The sequence below is a fragment of the Microcebus murinus genome, chromosome 1 (assembly GCF_040939455.1).
Source record: "Microcebus murinus isolate Inina chromosome 1, M.murinus_Inina_mat1.0, whole genome shotgun sequence".
NCBI classification, from domain to species: Eukaryota; Metazoa; Chordata; class Mammalia; order Primates; family Cheirogaleidae; genus Microcebus; species Microcebus murinus.
In genome coordinates this window covers 146,004,158-146,022,880 of record NC_134104.1, presented here as the reverse complement: position 1 = coordinate 146,022,880, position 18,723 = coordinate 146,004,158, and the positions used below count along the sequence as shown (strand labels likewise).

Sequence of the window (18,723 nt, the reverse complement as noted above, 5' to 3'; positions counted from 1 at the left end):
AATTCCTCAGAGAAGGACAGCTGAAACAATTGATCACCCTCATTACTCAGGACTCGGGCCATAAAGTCTACTTGCTGGAAGAAGACTAAAAATTCAGCTCTGAGCTTCCTAGTAGCCAAGTGAAAGAGGGAAACACCACATGTTATGAAATTTTTAGTGTCTTGTTATAGAATCATCCGGTAGAACTTTCTGCAACAACGAAGATGTTCTGCACTATCCAATATAATAGTTGCTAGTCACATGTCTCCACGTGGCATTTAAAATGTGACTAGTACAGCAAAGGAAGTGAATTTTTCATTTTATTTCATTTTAATGTATTTAAATTTAAATAACCCCATTTGGCTAGTGGCAACTGTATTGGACAGCACAGCTATATTAGATAAAAACTAACCAGGTGCTCAGGAAGAGCATCTTCCTTAATATTGAGGCCTGAGTAATTTCTCCCATGAGTTGTCACATTTGAGGTGAATACAAAAGTGAGTTCCACCTAGGTGCTTTTCTTTTCTTGTATATGCAGTATAACAGCAGGCACTGACTGCTATAGTACATGCTGTGTGCTGAGCCCTTTGCATACATGAATTCGTCCAATTCTCAAAACCACCCTAGAAAGTGGGCACTTTCAGTGTCCACAGGGAGACCCCCCGAGAGGCCTATGGCTGCTCCCTCCCTGGCCTAAAAGGCTGGTCCATTGGTCTCCCTGCCCATCCCGGGAAGAGCCAGAACAAGAGAAAAGAGGGAGGGAGACCAGGCAGAAGGGGTTCCCAGATGTCGTCACCATGCCAGCTGACACTGCGGGCCTGACAATGACTCCATGGAAAGTGTGAGCAATGTCTGGCATCGCCCCTTGGCTCCGCGGGCACTGAGGCCATCGGGAGGAGGACCCAGTGGGCTAGGTAACAGAACGCACCTGCAAACCCACAGACATGGAGTGCGGGCCAGGCCTCCCACTTAGGACAAAAATGCCTCTTTGGGGTTTGCGGTGGACGGTCCCCTGAAGTCCCTCAGCACACTGGTTTGAATGCTAGGGCTCTGCGCAGCGAACGAGGAAGCAGGTGTGACACCCCCTCCCCCAACTCCGTCTGTGACTGTGAAGCCGATGACTCCCAGGGTCAGAAATAACCCCGCCGTCAGCTCCCTGCGAGCCGCCCTTCCCCTCCCCTCCATTCCCAGAAAGGCTGGGCCCTGAGTCACAGGGAAGAGTCCAGAAGCAAACAAGGACCCAGATAATCCAGCCTGAAAACCACAGAACCGTTCCATGGAATTCTTTGATGAATCGGGGACCTGGTGAAGAGCTGGGGGCCTGGTCATTCTGATGTCTTTCCCCCAAATCAGGGCTGTGCTGACCTGCGCCGGGGACAGGAGGAGGAATGGATAAAAGAGAGGGAACTCTCTAGTGCAGAAGGGAATGGGGGCGAAGGAGAGCTGGTGCTCACGCTCAGAGGAGCCCAGGCAGGAAGAGAAGAGGAAGGGCTTGGCCCTGTCCTCAGGGAGCCTCCGGTCCCCAGGCCTGGCCGGTCCACATCAGGAAGACGCAGAGGCCAGTTTGGAGAAGAGAGATGGGGGCCACAGGATTAGGGGGCAGGGCTGTCCAGGTGTCAGATGCCCCTTCTTATTCACTCCTTCAAAATAGTCTGGGACACCCCCACCCCACCCCACGGCTGAGTCAGTGACCCCAATCCTCAGACTGACTTTGGATGAATGAAGCTTCCTCCCCCATTTCCCCCTCCCCTGCCCAAGGCACATGTAACTGATTCCCCAGGATGGAAGAGTGACTTCCACAAGCCCTAAAAATAACCGAACCACTTAATACTCTGAACATAGCCTCTGCCGCCCGCCCCCACCGCGGCCCACCCCCTCGCCAGCAAGATAAAGGCAGCTGCTGGGGCTGGCAGGGGACAGAGACCCGGAGCCAGAGCAGCAAGAAGGTGTCTGCCCGAGCAAGCGGAACAGAACCAACCCCAGACAAGGAACTCGAGAGGGACGACAAACTCTTAAGCTGCACCTGCTATAGACCCCAAGAGCCCCATCAGCCAAGAGGGACCCTCGGTGAGTAACCTGCCCCTCTGTCCTTCCATGGCAGGGCTGGCTCTCAAGGCTGGGGTCCCCTCAGGATGCTCTGGAAGGGCATGTTAGGGGTGGCTCTGAGTGGCGGAAGGACACTGAGGGGCATCCCTGGGTGTAGCTGAGTGGAAGAGTCTCTCATACAGGAGTTCATGACGAAGGTAAAGAGTTAGTGTGAGCCCCGTGGGAGCTCTCCAAGTGGCTGCCACAGGCCAGAGGCCAGCAGTAGGGACAGGTTCTCGCCAGTGTGGCATAGTCCGGAAAGGCATTCAGGCGGTGGTGTGGAGCTGTGATACAGGTATGGAGCTCCTCAGGCTTCAGGGCTTCCTCCCGAGTGTCTGGAAGGCAGAGGGACAGAAGGGAGGTGGGAGGGCATGGGGGGCAGGGGGCAGTAAGTAGGCCCAAGTGTGCACTGCTGGGACAAGCCCCGTGCCCAGCTGTCGTGGGTGAAAGTCTTGGCATAGCTGGCCCCAGGGATACCTCCCAGGGCTGGCCTGAGCCCAGCGCCCATGTCATGGCCTAGAATCTGGGGTGGGACGCCGGTTCCGCCCCAGTCCTTCATCTTGCCCAGTGGGAAAGCCCCAGGGCAGGTATAGGGGGATGGGACAGGGACCAGATCTGAGTTTGCCCAGATGGAAAGACCTATGGAGCCAGCTGGGCCAAGGAGGAGGTGACCTGAGGCCAGCAGTGGGGTCATCCTGAGAGGCTGGCCCAGCTCTCGGAGGCCAAGCTCTGGGATGGTTCTTGGGGCTCACCCCACCCCCAAGTCTGGTCCCGGTCCTGAATTCTGTCCTTATCCTGCCCTTCCCCCAGGAGTCTCAGGCCAGGCAAGGATGTCCGCAGGAAGGCCAGGAGTCAGGAAACCCACTTCAGGCTTTACTGCAGCCTAACTGAGCCTCCTTAAACACAGTTCCTTTCCCCTCTTTGGGCCTCAGTTTCCCCATCTAAACAATAAGGGGATTAGAGTCAGTGACCTCTGAGGGTCTTTAGATCTGATATCCCTGGATTCTGTGATAGTAAGCGTCTTTGACCCTTGCAGGGATTCTGGAAATTCCTGAAGGTGGGGTTGGGCTGAAGTTGGTGGCCTGCCCATGCCATCTGCTCAGGCCACCCTGGTGGTGACAGGATGGAGTGGAGGTGGGGACAGGCATTGCTTGCCTTTGGCAAGGGATCCTCGTTAGAGCTCAGAGACAAAAGGAAACCACCCAGAGCGTTTGATGACATTCTGGCTGCAGGTTTCAGAGCTCACACTCCTCAGGGGCCCTGTGTCTTTGGTGGACATGCCAGGGTGAGGGGCAGGTAAGCAGGTCTCAGTCCCCTCTCTTCCTTCTGAGGTAGCCATAAGGAGGAAGTCCTGACACCAACTTCGGCCAATGTCCCTACATCCACCAAACCACGGGCCCCTTGGCCAGGGAGGCGTCCAGGCTCTGGCACCCAGCTGGCCTGCAGGCCAGGGGCTGACATCACTGCAGGAGGCAGGACCAGGGAGCCCAGGGTAGCGAAGGAGAGAGAGTGGGCTAAGGGCACTGAGGGTCCCCACTTGCTAGCCTGAGCCTCCTTCGAAGCACAAAGCTGCTGCTGGGAGCCAGGATCTTGGCTATTTTTAGCACCAAGTGAGGCTCAGAGCACTGGGTCGGGGCAGCGGGAGGGGGGACATGTTTCTCATTCTTTCCCTAATGCCCTTTGGGGACTGTTAGCAACCTGTCACAAGACAGATAAGACATACAGTGGACAGAGACCAGAGGTACGCTTGAGGGGCCGGGTGTGGGTGGCCATAAAGCCTTCATGGTAGGTCTCAGCCTCAGGCCCTGCAGCCAGAGCTGTGCTCGCTCCAGCTCCAGGCATCTCATGAACAAGGGGAAGCCTATCTCTGCAGGAAAAACCCTGGTCCCACTGCCCTCCCCTCCATAATTGTCACCCTCACATTCCCGGAGGGCACCTGCTGGGGAATAGAAGGGCACTAAAGTCAGTAAGAAAGCTCTCCACCCCTACCCTCTTATTTCTTGGGGGCCAGCCCCTAAATGGGGTCTAGGGACTCCCAAGCTGGCACTGCCCGCCACTCATTCACCAAGATCCAACTCCAAGCCTCAGTTTCCTCATCTCTAATTATAAAGGGCTGGGCTGAAAGGCCTTTAAAATCCCCCTAGCTCAGACCTCCTGAGTCTTGGAGTATAGCACAGCAAACCCTGACCTGGGGTTCACCATTTGGCTCTGCCTAACCACAAGATAGCAGCTGAGCAGTCTCCTTCCCTGAGTCCCCACTGTTTCTGCTTGGTGGGGGCTGCTGACCCCTGCAGAGGCCGCCCCCACCCCCTGGGCCTGGGAAAGGCTGAAGTGCTTTGAGAGCCAGGTGAAGCCTGGGCAGGGCTCTGGGTCAAAGTGGCAAGCATGCCCTCTGCTGTCCTGCAGAGGGATCTCACTTCACGGGAGATCCCAGTCACCAGCTTGGGGCTGCACCTCTCCCTGGCTGGGACTCCTAAGTCATGATTGCCCCAGGCCACGCCCCGGGGAGTCTACCAGGGAAAAACTGATTCTAACAAAGGAAGGCAAGGATGGGGCAAGTTCAGTTTGCCCACTGAAGGTCTGGGCAATCCCTGGTGGAGCTGGAGGAAAGAGCCTCATGACCAGCGGTGTCCAGCTTGCTCCCTAGCAACCCAGGTGACACTGGGGAGCCAGGGACCCACTGTGATGGATGGCGCCACGTGTCCTAAGTTCAAGACTTGTTGCACACCAGCCATGCAGGTGGTTAAGTGAGGCCCTGGTCAGGCCTACCTGGTGGGGTTTAGGGGAGGTCTCTGAGCACAGTTATCCAGAGCTACCCTGCCCTTAGGTCCTGTTCCCTGCTATTTCTCCCAGCAGCCAGTCCCCACCCCACCTCGGCCCCCAACTCCACCCTCATCTCTTCCCCTTCTCCTCAGAAGGCTGGCTGACGTCCCGACGCAGGTGTCTCCCACAGCAACCATCCGGATGGCGACTGCAGAGGACCTGCCCCTCCCTCCCCCACCAGCCCTGGAAGATCTGCCGCTGCCACCACCCAAGGAGTCCTTCTCCAAGTTCCACCAGCAGCGGCAGGCCAGTGAGCTCCGCCGCCTCTACAAGCACATCCACCCCGAGCTCCGCAAGAATCTGGCTGAGGCCGTGGCCGAGGATCTGGCTGAGGTCCTGGGCTCTGAGGAGCCCACCGAGGGTGACGTCCAGTGTATGCGCTGGATCTTTGAGAACTGGCGCCTAGACGCCATCGGAGATCACGAGAAGCCAGCCGCCAGGGAGCCGGTGCCGGGTGGCGACGTCCAGGGCACCTCCCGCAAGTTTGAGGAAGGCTCCTTTGCCAACAGCACAGACCAGGAGCCAGCCGGGCCCCAGCCGTGCGGAGGGGATGTTCGCGCGGCCCGCCGGCTGTTTGAGACAAAGCCACTGGACGAGTTGAGTGGCTCGGGGGAGGCCAAGGCACTGGAGCCTACTGTGAGGGAGCCTGCTGCCAGCGGGGATGTGCAGGGCACCAGGATGCTCTTTGAGACTCCGCCACTGGACCGCCTGGGCTCCCGCCCCTCCATCCAGGAGCAGAGCCCCTTGGAGCTGCGCTCAGAGATCCAGGAGCTGAAAGGCGATGTGAAGAAGACGGTGAAGCTGTTCCAAACGGAGCCACTGTGTGCCATCCAGGACGCACAGGGTGCCATCCATGAGGTCAAGGCCGCCTGCCGGGAGGAGATCCAAAGCAACGCAGTAAGATGCGGCCGCTGGCTCTTTGAGACCCGCCCTCTGGATGCCATCAATCAGGACCCAAGCCAGGTGCGGGTGATCCGGGGGATCTCCCTGGAGGAGGCGGACCGGCCCGATGTCAGCACAACTCGCTGGATCTTTGAGACACAGCCCCTGGATGCCATCAGGGAGATCGTGGTGGATGAGAAGGACTTCCAGCCGTCCCCAGACCTTATCCCACCTGGTCCAGACGTTCAGCAGCAGCGGCGTCTGTTTGAGACCCGAGCACTGGACACTCTAAAGGGGGAAGAGGAGGTTGGGACAGAGGCCCCACCTAAAGAGGAAGTGGTCCCTGGTGACGTCCGCTCTACCCTGTGGCTATTTGAGACGAAGCCCCTAGATGCTCTCAGAGACAATGTGCAAGTGGGTCACCTGCAGCGGATGGATCCCCAGGAGGGTGAGGGGCTCGCGCTTGAGCGTCTATCCAGTGGCAGCTCCTCAGCACTGCCCCTCTCTCAGAGCGCCCCCCAGAGGGATGGGCTGAAGGGAGACGTGAAGACTTTCAAGAATCTTTTTGAGACCCTTCCCCTGGACAGCATCGGGCAGGGTGAGCCCTCCGCCCAGGGGAGTGTGAGCAGAGGAGAAGGAACTGATTGTGCTGGGCATTCCCAGAACATAGGGTCCCCAGTGTATGCTATGCAGGACAGCAAGGGCCACCTCCACGCTCTGACCTCTGTCAGCAGAGAGCAGGTAGTTGGAGGTGATGTGAAGGGTTACAGGTGGATGTTTGAGACACAACCCCTGGACCGTCTGGGCCGAAGCCCCAGCACCATAGATGTGGTGCGGGGCATCACCCGGCAGGAGGTGGTGGCAGGGGATGTTGGCACTGCCCGGTGGCTCTTTGAGACCCAGCCCCTGGAGGTGATCCACCAGCGGGAGCAACAGGAACGGCAGGAAGAAGAGAGGAAGGGTCAGGGAGGCCCCCAGCCTGAGGCGCCCCCAAAGGGCGACGTGCAGACCATCCGGTGGTTGTTCGAGACATGCCCAATGAGCGAGCTGGCTGACAAGCAGGGGTCAGGGCTCACGGACCCCACAGCCAAGGCCGAGGCACAGTCCTGCACCTGGATGTTCGAGCCCCAGCCCCTGGACAGGCCAGAGGGCTCCAGGGAGCAGCACCTGCAGGTCAGCCAGGTCCAGGCTGGGGAAAGACAGACAGACAGACATGTCTTTGAGATCGAGCCTCTTCAGGCCTCAGGCCAGGCCTGCGGAAGAAGTCCTGTGCGGTACTGCAGCCGGGTGGAGATCCCTTCGGGGCAGGTGTCTCGTCAGAAGGAGGTCTTCCAGGCCCTGGAGGCAGGCAAGAGAGAGGAGCAGGGCTCCCGAGTAAGCCCTGGGCCCATCCCTGCAGGGTCTGTGCACAAGTTCACCTGGCTCTTTGAGAACTGCCCCATGGGCTCCCTGGCGGCTGAGAGTGTCCGAGGTGGCGACCTCCAGGAAGAGCAGCCTGTGAGCTCCTCAGGCAACGGCACGCCACCGAGGCAGGAGACCGCGGCCGAGGAGACGCTGCGGACTCTGCACACCACACCTGGCATCCTGCACCACGGAGGCATCCTCATGGAGGCCCGAGGACCCGGAGAGCTCTGCCTGGCCAAGTACGTGCTCCCAGACGCCGGGCAAGGGCGCCCCTACATACGGAAGGAGGAGCTGGTGTCTGGAGAACTTCCCAGGATTGTCCGCCAAGTGCTGCATCGGCCAGACGTGGACCAGCAGGGGCTGCTGGTGCAGGAGGACCCAACCGGCCAGCTCCAGCTCAAGCCGCTGAGGCTGCCAGCGCCGGGCAGCAGTGGGGGTATTGAAGACATGGATCCCGAGCTCCAGCAGCTGCTGGCTTGTGGCCTCGGGGCCTCTGTGGCAAGGACAGGGCTGGTGATGCAGGAGACAGAGCAGGGCCTGGTCGCACTGACCGCCTACTCCTTACAGCCCCGGCTAAGTAGCAGGGCTCCCGAGAGGAGCAGTGTGCAGCTGCTGGCCAGCTGCATAGACAAGGGAGACCTGAGTGGCCTGCAAAGTCTGCGGTGGGAGCCACCAGCTGACCCGAGTCCGGTGCCAGCCAGTGAGGGGGCCCAGAGGCTGCCCCCAACTGAGAGCATCATCCATGTTGCACCTCTGGCCCCTGGCATGGGGATGGGGCATCTGAGAGGCCCAGGGGCCACCCCCTTCCCTCCTCAGGCCATTGGAAAGGCAGCCTCCCTGGCTGGGAAAGCTGCAGCCCCAGCCCAATTGCGGGACGCAGAAAAGCAGGAAGACAGCCACACTGGGCAGAAAGGGATGGCAGCCTTGGGAAAGTCAGAAGGAGCCAAAGCTACCCCTTCAGGACCTGGGGCTCCAGACCTCCTGGACGCCATGCAGAGTCTGCGGATGGCAACAGCCGAGGCCCAAAACCTGCACCAGCAAGTTCTGAACAAGCACAAGCAGGGCTCCGCCCCTACAGCCACTTCCACGCCCATCCAGGATGGCCTTCTTCGAGTTCCAGCCAAGGCCACTGGGGCTACCCAGAGCAACACCAGGCCTGTGGGTGGAGGTGACCCCAGGATCCCAGCAGCCCCCAGAAAGGTCAGTGGGGAAGAAAAAGCACTACCCAGAGGGCTGCCTGGGGGGTGGGTAACAATTCAGGACGGCATCTACACTGCTCATCCTGTGAGGACCTTTGATCCACCTGGGGGTGTCCAGCCTTCTGAAAGCAAACCCCAGCCCAGGGGCAGAGAGATCGCCCCCTCGGCCCAGGCTCCCAGCCCACTCCCGGGAGGCCCAGGTCAGAGTATTGGGCCAGGGCAGGAGGAGCCTGGGGGCCACACACAGATGGCCGGGGGGCCTCCAGGGAATGTGATGGCAGAAGTCTGTCCAGGGGGCCTCCAAGCTGCAGAGACCACTCTGAAGACTGCCCATCTCTCCCGCCACACTCTGGCCTCTGGGCCCCATGCTGCAGGTGCCAGTCTGCACTCCCATAATGCCTCTGTTCCTCCCCCTCCTGCTCTCCCAGCTGCTGTGACAGGACCTGACTTCCCAGCCCCTGCCCGCCATGACGAGGACTCCGTACAGCAGGTCTCCGAGCCCCTGCAGAACTCCCTTCACTCGCACAGCAGCCCTGCCGGCCAGAGAACCTCTGGGGGGTCACAGACAAAGACTGCAAAACCGGAGTCCACCATGCCCCCAAGAAAGAAGCCCCAGCTGCCCCCCAAACCTGCACACCTGACCCAGATCCACCCTCCTCAGAGGCTGCCCAAGCCCTCAGCTCCATCTCCCAGCATTTCCTCGGAGAGAGGGCGAGGAGAACATAGACAAGGTGAGACGAATGCAGCCATTCCTCAGCCAGCCAAGGTTCCCACTGCTACAGACCAGGGCCACATGCCTCGGACTGGATGCCCCAGGGGACACAGCCAGCTCGGCCCCCAGCAGAGCCTCAGCACCGTGGCCCCCAGGCCCGTCAACAGTCAGGCTTCGGACAGCAGTGTCCAGAGCTCTGAGCCCCCCAAGTTCCACGCTCTCAATGGCAACCCTGCCTCACTACAGGGGGGCCCCAGCCCCCCAGGAGAGCAGCCCATGGAAAGTTCCAAGCAGGGGCCCCCTGAGAGCCCCAAGGTTCTACAGGGAAGCCAGGAAGAGCTCCGGGGCCTCCTAAGTCAGGTTCAAGCCCTGGAGAAAGAAGCTGCAAGCAGTGTGGACGTGCGGGCCCTGCGGAGGCTCTTTGAGACTGTGCCCCAACTGGGAGGGATTGCCCCTCAGGCCTCTGCTGCCCCCCAAAAGCCCGAGGCCTCAGTGGAAAAGGCCTTTGGGGAGCTGACTCGGGTCAGCACAGAGGTTGCCCGGTTAAAGGAACAGACCCTGGCCAGGCTGCTGGACATTGAAGAGGCTGTGCACAAGGCCCTCAGCTCCATGTCTACCCTGCAACCTGAGGCTAATGCCAGAGGCCATTCCCAGGAACCTCCAAAGGACCACAATGCCCACAAGGTCAGTGTCACAGTCAGCAGTAGTGCCAGGCCCAGTTGCTCAGGCCAGGAGGCCAGAGGTCAAACTCTAGTCAACGGCCAAGCCAAGGCTGCATGCCACACTGAGGTCCAGACTCAAGCCAAGGCCAGAAATCTCACAAAGGCCAGAGGTCAAGCAGCCTCAACTGCTCCTCCCACCAGGAGCTGGGAGACATCAAGAGAAGATTTGGGCCTCCCTCGTGTCTTGCCTTCCAACAGAGATTCCCTCTCCTCCCCAACATTCATCTCCATCCAGTCAGCCACAAGGAAGCTTCCAGAGGCTTCTAGCCCTACCGCCAACCTCAGTGTCTCAGTGAAAAGTACTCAGCTGGCTCAGGACATGGGCCAGGCCCTGCTCCACCAGAAAAGCATGGAGACCGAGGCTGGGAAGAAGGAGGCCTCCCAGTGCTGTGGACAGCCCGAGCCTGCCCCTGCTTCAGCCAGCCCCCTGCCCACAGCGCGGCAAAAGAGTGTTCTGGAGCTGCAGACTGGGCCGGGTGGCTCCCAGCACTACGGAGCCACAAGAACCGTGACGGAGCAGTATGAGGAGGTGGACCAGTTCGGGAACACAGTCCTCATGTCCTCCACCACAGTCACCGAGCAGGCAGATCCACCCAGGGGCTCCCACCTCGGGTTCCACCCCTCCCCCTTGCTGCGGCAGTTCCTGCACAGCCCAGCTGGGTTCAGCAGTGGCCTGGCAGAAGCTGAGATGGCACAGGTGCTCTGCGGCCACTCCCAGCCAGCTACCCAGTGAGCCCCTCCACCTCCCACCACAGCCCCCCACCCATCATTGGGGTGCCTCCCTTTACAGCCCCAGGACTGAGGTGGGTGCCTACCTCCTGCAGGCATAAGGCAAGGACCAAGAAGAAAGGGCATCTTTAGAGAACTGTTACGGGACGTTTCCCTTTTGTTGGTTCCATCAATAGGCCCAGTTCTTCCAAAAGGAGGAAGAAAGGTCGGGAAGAGGCCCACCAAGTAGCACTGGCATGGGGGTAGGATGGGGGCTCCCAGCAGCTGGTGGAGGATGTAATGTGCACAGACACACACACATGCTTCTCACACACGCCTGGCCCACGCATGGACACGTGTGACTCTGCACACCACTGCCTGAGTTGGAACCCCCTCCCCGTCTTCCTCCACCCTCAGCCTTTCTTTCTTTTGTTAGTCTGAATGTTCTCAGCCATCTGCTCCTTAATCCTTGGAGAGGAATAGCCCCAACTGGACACAGCACTGGTCTCTATTTGGGACTGGTCTGAGGGCTCCAGAGGGGCCTGGCTGCCAGCCTCCTCACCCCCATCTCCACCATCCAGCTGATCCTCCTGGTGGCCCAAAGGCCACACACAAAGAGTCAGCAATCGGCAATGCCCACAGAAGCCCAATGGACTACCTCTCTCTGCCCCCACCCCACTGCTCCCCACTGTGCACCCCAAATGGGAAGGACACAATCCAAATAAACTCAAGTTTTATGCTCTACTCTGTGTGTGTCTGAGTGTGTGTACATCTGTCCCAAAGCATGTGCTCCACCAATGGGGGGAGGGGGGAACAGCCACAACCTCCAGGTGCCTCATTTTCCTACCAACAGCAGTGTTGGGAAGCTCTGAAAAGCCACCCCCTTCTCCACCATCCTGGCTGGGAACCAGAAAGTCCCTGCCCACTCCCTTAGACTCCTTGTCCCCACCCTCCTCCCTCCCTCCCTCCCTCCCACACACACACACACACACACACACACACACACACACATACACACAACCCACTGTCCCCTCCGCCTCTGGTCTCCCCTCCTGGATGTTCCTGCACATCACCCTGGGGGTTAGAGGGTTCTTGGAATCCTGCCCCCCTGAGTGGGAAAGTAGCCCAGCCAGGTCTGGGAAGGCAAGAGGACCTCATACCAGGAGAATTCTGGTGCTCAAGATGGCTGGGCCACTTCTCCCTGTCCAGGCCAGGTACTCTGTGCCAAGCAGGGGTTCCAAGGAAGGGGAGTGCACAGATCCTGGCCTAGAAAGCCAGAATGATTTGGTGAGGGTCCCTTTTCACTCTGTCTCTCAAAAAGCATTGGGCACCTTCTGTATGCCAGGTCTATTCTAGGCAGTAGGGACACAGAGGTGAAGTCCAATGGTGCCCTGCTCTCAGAGAACTGACTTTTTGGAATGAGGAAACAGAGAGACAATAAATAAGCAAGAAAAATCAGATCAGGAATAGGGTGATGCACCTGACTAGGCCACTCTCTCACACTGGGGTAGGAGTCTTAAAACATAATAATGTGCCAATGATAGGTGATTGCCTTAGAGAGGGTGGCCAAGGCAGACCTCTCAAAAAAAAACATCTCACTTGAGATTTGAATGACAAAGAGCCAGCTATGTGAAATCAAAAGGAAAAACATGCTGGCAGAGGGAACAGCACTTGCAAAGACCCAGGGTGTAACAAGTTTTGTTCCTGGGTTTCCCAGATACCCAGGCTTTGGCACCTAGGTTTCACCCCCAGCAAGTTTATGTGGGAACTTGTCCACACTTTGCTTCAGTTGAACAGCAAGCTCCTATCCTAGCCCCGGCCCAGGACTCACCCTCTATACCTTTACAGGCCCCTCATTTCCTGCAGCCCATATAGGTGGGTTATCCTGGGACAATAGCACTCTGATCTGGAAGGACCTTGTACCTTGTAGAAGACTGTGGTGTGCAGATAACAATCAAGTACCAAATCTGCTGGTGCAGTGGCTCACGCCTGTAATCCTAGAACTTTGGGAGGCCAAAGCAGGAGGATCACTTGAGCCCAGGAGTTCAAGACAATATACCCAGACTCTGTCACTACAAAAAATAAGAAAATTAACCAAGTATAGTGGCAAGTGCCTGTAGTCCTAACTACTCAGGAAGCTGAGGTGGGAGAATCACGTGAGTCCAGCAGACTGAGGTTGCAGTGAGCTATGATGATGCCACTGTACTCTAGCCTGGGTGACAGTAAGACCCCATCCCAAAAAAAGAAACAAACAAACAAACAAACCAGGCCGGGCACATTGGCTCATGCCTGTAATCCTAGCACTCTGGGAGGCTGAGGCCGGTGGACTGCTCGAGGTCAGGAGTTCAAAACCAGCCTGAGCAACAGGGAGACCCCGTCTCTACTATAAATAGAAAGAAATTAATTGGCCAACTAATATATATAGAAAAATATTAGCCGGGCATGGCGGCTTGTGCCTGTAGTCCCAGCCACTCGGGAGGCTGAGGCAGGAGGATTGCTTGAGCCCAGGAGTTTGAGATTGCTGTGAGCTAGGCTGATGCCATGGCACTCACTCTAGCCTGGGCAACAAAGTGAGACTCTGTTCCCCCCCACCAAAACAAAAGAAACCAAATCTACCTGCCTGGGCCTGGTACTCCCATATTTGCTGAGCCCCTCACCACATGTCCTTCTCCTCTGCCCTCCATGGGATCTCACGTAATCACAGGACCCAGCAGCTTATAGCATGACTATTCTCCTCTAAGTTCTCGTCTGCAAAGTGGGCATGGTCATAGTGCCTACTATTGTGAAGATTATTGTGTGCAAAGTGCTGAACCTATGTCTGGCATCTGGAACTCAAAGACATTTGCTTTTTGTATTATTGTAATTATTTTAAAAATACATCTTCTTTCTCATTGGGGGGGTGGGAGATAGGTGGTCCCTATCTTGTTCATTATGTTACCTCCAGTGCTTACCACAAGTGCCTAGAAGGCACTCCATAAATGTCAAGTAAATGAGTGCATAAACGAATGAAATGATTGAGTAAATCTACCAACTCATCTAACACTTATTGAGCACCTCCTTCCTGCCAGGTTCTGTTCAGGGTGCTGAGAATAGAGATGAACAAGGCAGAGTTTGTGCCTGATCTTACGGACAACTTGGGTTTAAAGAGGGAAAACAATATAAGCAGATAAGATAATTCCAGAGGGGAGAGATACTGTGAAAGAAACAAAAAACGAGGTCAGTCCACTAGAGGAGAGTTGACAGTTAACTCCAGCTCGGGTGCTCTGGGAAGGCTTCCCTACAGAGGTGACCTGATTGACAGAGGAGCCAGTCTGATCGGCTGGAGGTGGCCGCGTAGGGGGCAGAGTGGGGAGGCAGGCGGGCGGGCGGGGAGCGAGACGGCGGCAGCGCGCACCAAGCGGAGCAGCGGCCACTAGGCGAGGGACCGCGCGGTGCCCTTGCACACCTGCCGGGACACGTGCGGCCCAGGCCGAGGCTCCGCCTCTCCCCCAGCAGGGGGCGGGGCTGAGAGGGAGCCCGGCCAGAGGCGGAGCGCGCCGCGCCCAGGCCCCGCCCCCGGAGCCTGTGGGCGTGTTCCCACCGGCTGTCGCCAAGGCTACGAGGAGACCAAGGGGCCGCCAAGTTCGGAACACTTGGGCGGCGGCGGCCGTTGCTGGGAAACGCCCGGCGGGCGCGCAGCCAGGGCCTGGCTCGGCACTGCAGACGCCCGACGCCAGAACGCGCCGTCCTGGCCAGCTCTCGCGCGGAGCCTCCCTCCCGGATTCCAGGCGGATGCCGGGTTCCGGTCCTCACCCACGTCTCGGCCTCGCCCGGGACCGACCTGCCCGGCAGGGCGCCTCCTCCCTCTTTGGTCCTCTCCGCTACTGCCTTTGTGTCCGGAATTTGTCCGCCAGTCCCATCGTCACCGCCATCCCCCTGCCTCAGGCAACCATTCAAACCCCTTTCCTGGGGCGAGAGGCACTGCCCTCCCCTCCTCTCTGCCCTATCCTTACCGTCTGTCCTCCATCAGGCAGCCAGAACTTTTTTTTTTTTTTTTTTTAAGACAGAGTCTCACGCTGTCCACCAGGCTACAGTGCAGTGACATCACCGTAGCAACCTCAAACTCCTGGGCTCAAGTGCTCCTCTTGCTTCAGGCTCTTGAGTAGCTGGGACTACAGGGGCGCACCACCAGGCCCAGATAATCTTTCTATTTCTTGTAGAGACAGGGGTCTCACTATGTTGCTCAGGCCGGTCTCGAACTCTTGACCTCAAGAGATGCTTCCTCCCCTCTTGGCCTCCCAAAGCTGGACCCCCCCCCCCCCTGCTTTACAGGCCTGAGCCACCACGTCCAGCCTCGCCAGATCTCTTATCAAGAGTTTACCAGATCAACTCGCTCCTGTATAATACCCTCCATCAGCTTCCCAGCTCACTCAGTCTGAAATCTAAACTCCTCTCAGTGCCCTGTAAGAACAGAATGCCTTGCCTCTCTGCCTTCCTCTCCAAATTGGGTGTTCCCACTCTCTCCTCACCCACGTCCCTCTAGTCACACTGGCTTTCTTGCTCTTCACAGAACGTACCAAGTTAATTCCTGCCTCAGGACCTTTGTACTTGCTGTACCCTCTGCCTGGAAGTCTCTTCTCCCAGATCTTTAGTGGTTGAGCTCCTACTCATTCAAGTCTCATCTCAAATGTCTCCCCAGAAAGGCCTTTCCTGATCAATCCCCATCTAAAGAGAACTTTCTCCAAGCTTTCATGTGCTTTTATGTTTTCCCTAGGACCTATCACAATATATTATCTTGCTCACTTATTTGCTTGTTTATTGTTAGTGTTCTAGATATTACTCCTGCATAGCAAACCACCCCAAACTTAATGGTTTAAACAACAACCATTTTATGATGCTCATAAATTCTGTGGGTCAGGATTTTGGACAGAACCCAGTGGTGATGGCTTGTCTCTGTGCCATAATGTCTGGGACCACAGCTGGAATGTCAGCCAGAACATACACATGTGGCCTCTCCCTGTGACCTAGGCTTCCTCACAGCATGGTAGTCTCAAGTTGGACTTTGTGGCTCAGGGCTCCAAAGACATGTGTCCCAAATAACAAGGCAGAAGCTGCATCACCTTTTACAACCTAACCTCAGAAGTCATGAAAAATCATATCTGCTGCATTCTGTTGGTTGCAAATGAGGCGTAAGTCTGCCCAGATTAAAAAGAAGGGGTATTAGACATCACCTTTTGGAGGGGAAGAGGCAAAATTCTAGAACATGCATCTACCTTTGGAGAGTGACATCTCCACAATCAGTCTTCCCCCACTGAAATATCATCTCCATGAAGAACCATTTCTCGTTTGTTTTTTGTTGCATCCCGAGTGATTGCAGTGGTGCCAGAGCACATAGTAGGTGTTCAATTCATGTTTTAGAGTAAATAAATGATTACCTTTCAAGGAGTCATTCAAGCCCAGCTCTTCTCCTGGTAAATGTATTTCCTGCCCCAGCCCTTGACTTTGGCCTGGTCTTCTCTATAGGTCTCTCTGGTCTTCTCTATAGTAGGCCCAGTGTCTGTATTGGAAGGTGGAAGTTAATTATAGTGGGTTTTCTTTTGCAGGGGGTGGGGGGTTGGAAGGGAAACAATTGGGGGTTGAATAATATGTAGCCAAATGAGATTCTGAGACAGTTTTCCACTGTAAGAGGTGTTGAAAACTCACTATGCTTTTTGCCATTCTGAAGTCTGGGAATGCCCAGGTGAGGTGTTTTGTCCTCTAGGCCATGGGAAGCAGGGAGGTGGTGCAATGGGGATGGAGCTTTGGGGTGGCACCACCCACCCCAGAAGCAATTGCAGAGATCTGGGCAAGAGGTGGCCCTGAAAGCTGCCCACAAGCCGAAGTTACTCAAGGTTTCCCTTGTTGTGTTATTTGTGAAGGACCTCACATTTGACTTCCCAAAGTCCTGGAGAGCATACAGTTTCTCTGACTGTCTTCCCCTTTTCCAAGAGCATCTGCCATTCACGCCAGCCTGAGAAGACAGCCCGGGCTTCTCCCTGCACTGCCCCCTCACATCAGTGAGCTGCCACCTTCTGCTTCAGCTTCCCCAAATCTCTCTTCCCCCTGCCCCTCCCTTCCATCTCCACTCTTCGCTCTCTGAGCTCCAATGTTAACACTATACTGTAGGCCCGGCTTGGTGGCTCATACCTGTAATCCTAGCTCTCTGGGAGGCCGAGGTGGGCGGATTTCTTAAGGTCAGGAGTTCGAGACCAGCCTGAGCAAGAGCAAGATTCCATCTCTACTAAAAATAGAAAGAAATTAATTGGCCAACTAAAAATATATAGAAAAAATTAGCCGGGCATGCCTGTAGTCCCAGCTACTCGGGAGGCTGAGGCAGCAGGATTGCTTGAGCCCAGGAGTTTGAGGTTGCTGTGAGCTAGGCTGATGCCACAGCTCTCTAGCCCAGGCAATGCAGGGAGACTCTGTCTCAAAAAAAAAAAAAACTATACTATAGCAACAGCCTCCTCACTGCTCACACCACCACAGTGCTACCCCAAAACTGTTGTTCCTCCAATCCAGCCCTGCAGCGGCCCTTCACCACCTCCATCTTAAAATCCATGCTCCTTAGGTCATTCAGGGCCTTCCTGTGCAGCTGCTACTGGGTCTATTGCCTCCCCCATATAAATCGTATGTTCTAGGTCCTTTCATGTTCTATCCAGGCTGTGTCACACCACCTTGGTTACACCCAGGGCCAGCTAACCTATTAGGCACAGTAGGCACAGTGCCTAAGGCCCACTATACTTTTAGGGGCCCATGAAAATGTTTTAACTTATTTTACAAATCAGAAAGGGGAGGAGGACCCTTCAGGTAGAAGAAAATGTTTTAACATGTAACATTAACATCTTTGTCTTTATACCACCGCAGTCGTAAAAAAAAAATTAATTTTAAATATTTTTTTATGGGGAAGGAGCCACGAAGGCAAAAATGCCTAGGGCCCACAAAGTATAATGGCGCCCCAGTTTTGCCTCCCACCACCATCTTCCATCCTGCCATTTCTGGAAAGCTTGGTCTTGAAGACTCAGCTCTGAGGTAACCTCTTTGGGGAAGCAAAAGCCATCGGGAGTGTCCTCCTTTGGCCCCTGTCCATTCCTCTTTAATTCCCCCCACCCCCACCTTATGCAGTCTCACAGTTTGGAAAACCCGGTTGTGACTTTTTGGTTTTGTGCATGTCCACCTCACGGGACTGTCAGGACCTCCAAGTCAATAATACCCAGTTGTGTCCACCTTGATACCTGCTCCCACTTGTAGCAGAACTGCCCCGTTAGATGCCCGGCTAACTTTGGAAGAAAACTAGCAGAGGCTGGGCCTGGGGGCCCTCAGGATCCCCATCTCTGGTCCCAGACCAGGAGTGATAGGGCTGGGGTCTGTCCCGGGGCGCGCAGGTGCGGGCCTGCAGGCCGAGGGGGCGAGCACTTGGTCTCCCGGGCCGCGGCTCGGCCACAAGCCCTTCCAGCTCCACCCGACTTCATCGGAAGAAGGAAGCAGTCCCCTGAGCGCTTCTCTCTCTCCGTCCCCACGGCTCCGCCCCTCCCCCGTCTCCCCTCCCATGTTAGTTTTCTTACGAAAAAGTGCTGCTGAGAATTCCCAGAAGGTCCCGGATGTGAAGTCACCGGCGTGAGGTCACTGAGTCTGGTTCCAGGAATCAGAAACTTGTGGGGGAGAAAGGAAAACGCAGAAAGCCAGGGAGCAGCGAGTGGAGCCTTGGGTGCTGTCGGGGGCGTGGTGCCGGCTAGCTGGGCCGGGTTCCAGGCTCGTCTCCAACCGGGACTTGCCAGGTCTGACCCCAGGAAAGGTTCCCAAGGAAACTGCGTCAATTGAACACAGAGATACCGATCCTTAATAACCAAGATCAAAAAGTCTGATACTACGTGGTGTTGGAGCAGATGGGACAACAGCAGTATTTATCCACTGTTGTCAGGGAGAGAGAACTGGCTGGGTCTGCCAGTTTGGAGAACAACTTGGAAATAGGATCAGAATTTTAAATGAACATACTCTTTGACCTAAAAATCACACACCTAGGGATTTATTCTACTGACAAAAAATATAAGGATAAATGCATAAGGTGGTTTTCATCAGCATTGTTTGAAATACCAAAGATTAGAATGTTCGTCATAGGAAACTAGTTAACAAAATCACATATCTCCCTACTCCAGGATACTATGTGCTGTGATAAAGAATGAGGCAGGCGGCG

The 18,723-nt window shown here is 56.3% G+C and overlaps 1 protein-coding gene and 1 long non-coding RNA gene across 4 annotated transcripts in view; one reads left to right on the top strand and one right to left on the bottom strand.

Moving 5' to 3' along the window:
• LOC105858802 (uncharacterized) overlaps positions 1-18,424 on the bottom strand; it is a 30,779-nt gene extending 12,355 nt beyond the window's left edge. For both annotated transcript variants that reach the window (XR_012921014.1, XR_012921015.1), the window contains exons 1-3: positions 18,095-18,424; positions 16,680-16,770; positions 15,929-16,050 (exon numbers count right to left, since the gene is read on the bottom strand). This is a non-coding gene — a long non-coding RNA (uncharacterized LOC105858802). The remainder of the gene's footprint in view (positions 1-15,928; positions 16,051-16,679; positions 16,771-18,094) is intronic.
• XIRP1 (xin actin binding repeat containing 1) lies at positions 1,882-11,258 on the top strand. Of its 2 annotated transcripts, none has more exons than XM_020285407.2 (2): positions 1,882-2,046; positions 4,983-11,258. In XM_020285407.2, the coding sequence occupies exon 2, from the start codon at positions 5,029-5,031 to the stop codon at positions 10,537-10,539; it is 5,511 nt and encodes a 1,836-aa protein (XP_020140996.2). In that variant the 5' UTR covers positions 1,882-2,046; positions 4,983-5,028; the 3' UTR covers positions 10,540-11,258. The 2 variants fall into 2 exon arrangements, with proteins under 2 accessions (XP_020140996.2, XP_020140985.2); XM_020285396.2 differs by having other exon boundaries at positions 4,980-11,258.
• Positions 18,425-18,723: the final 299 nt, after the last annotated feature.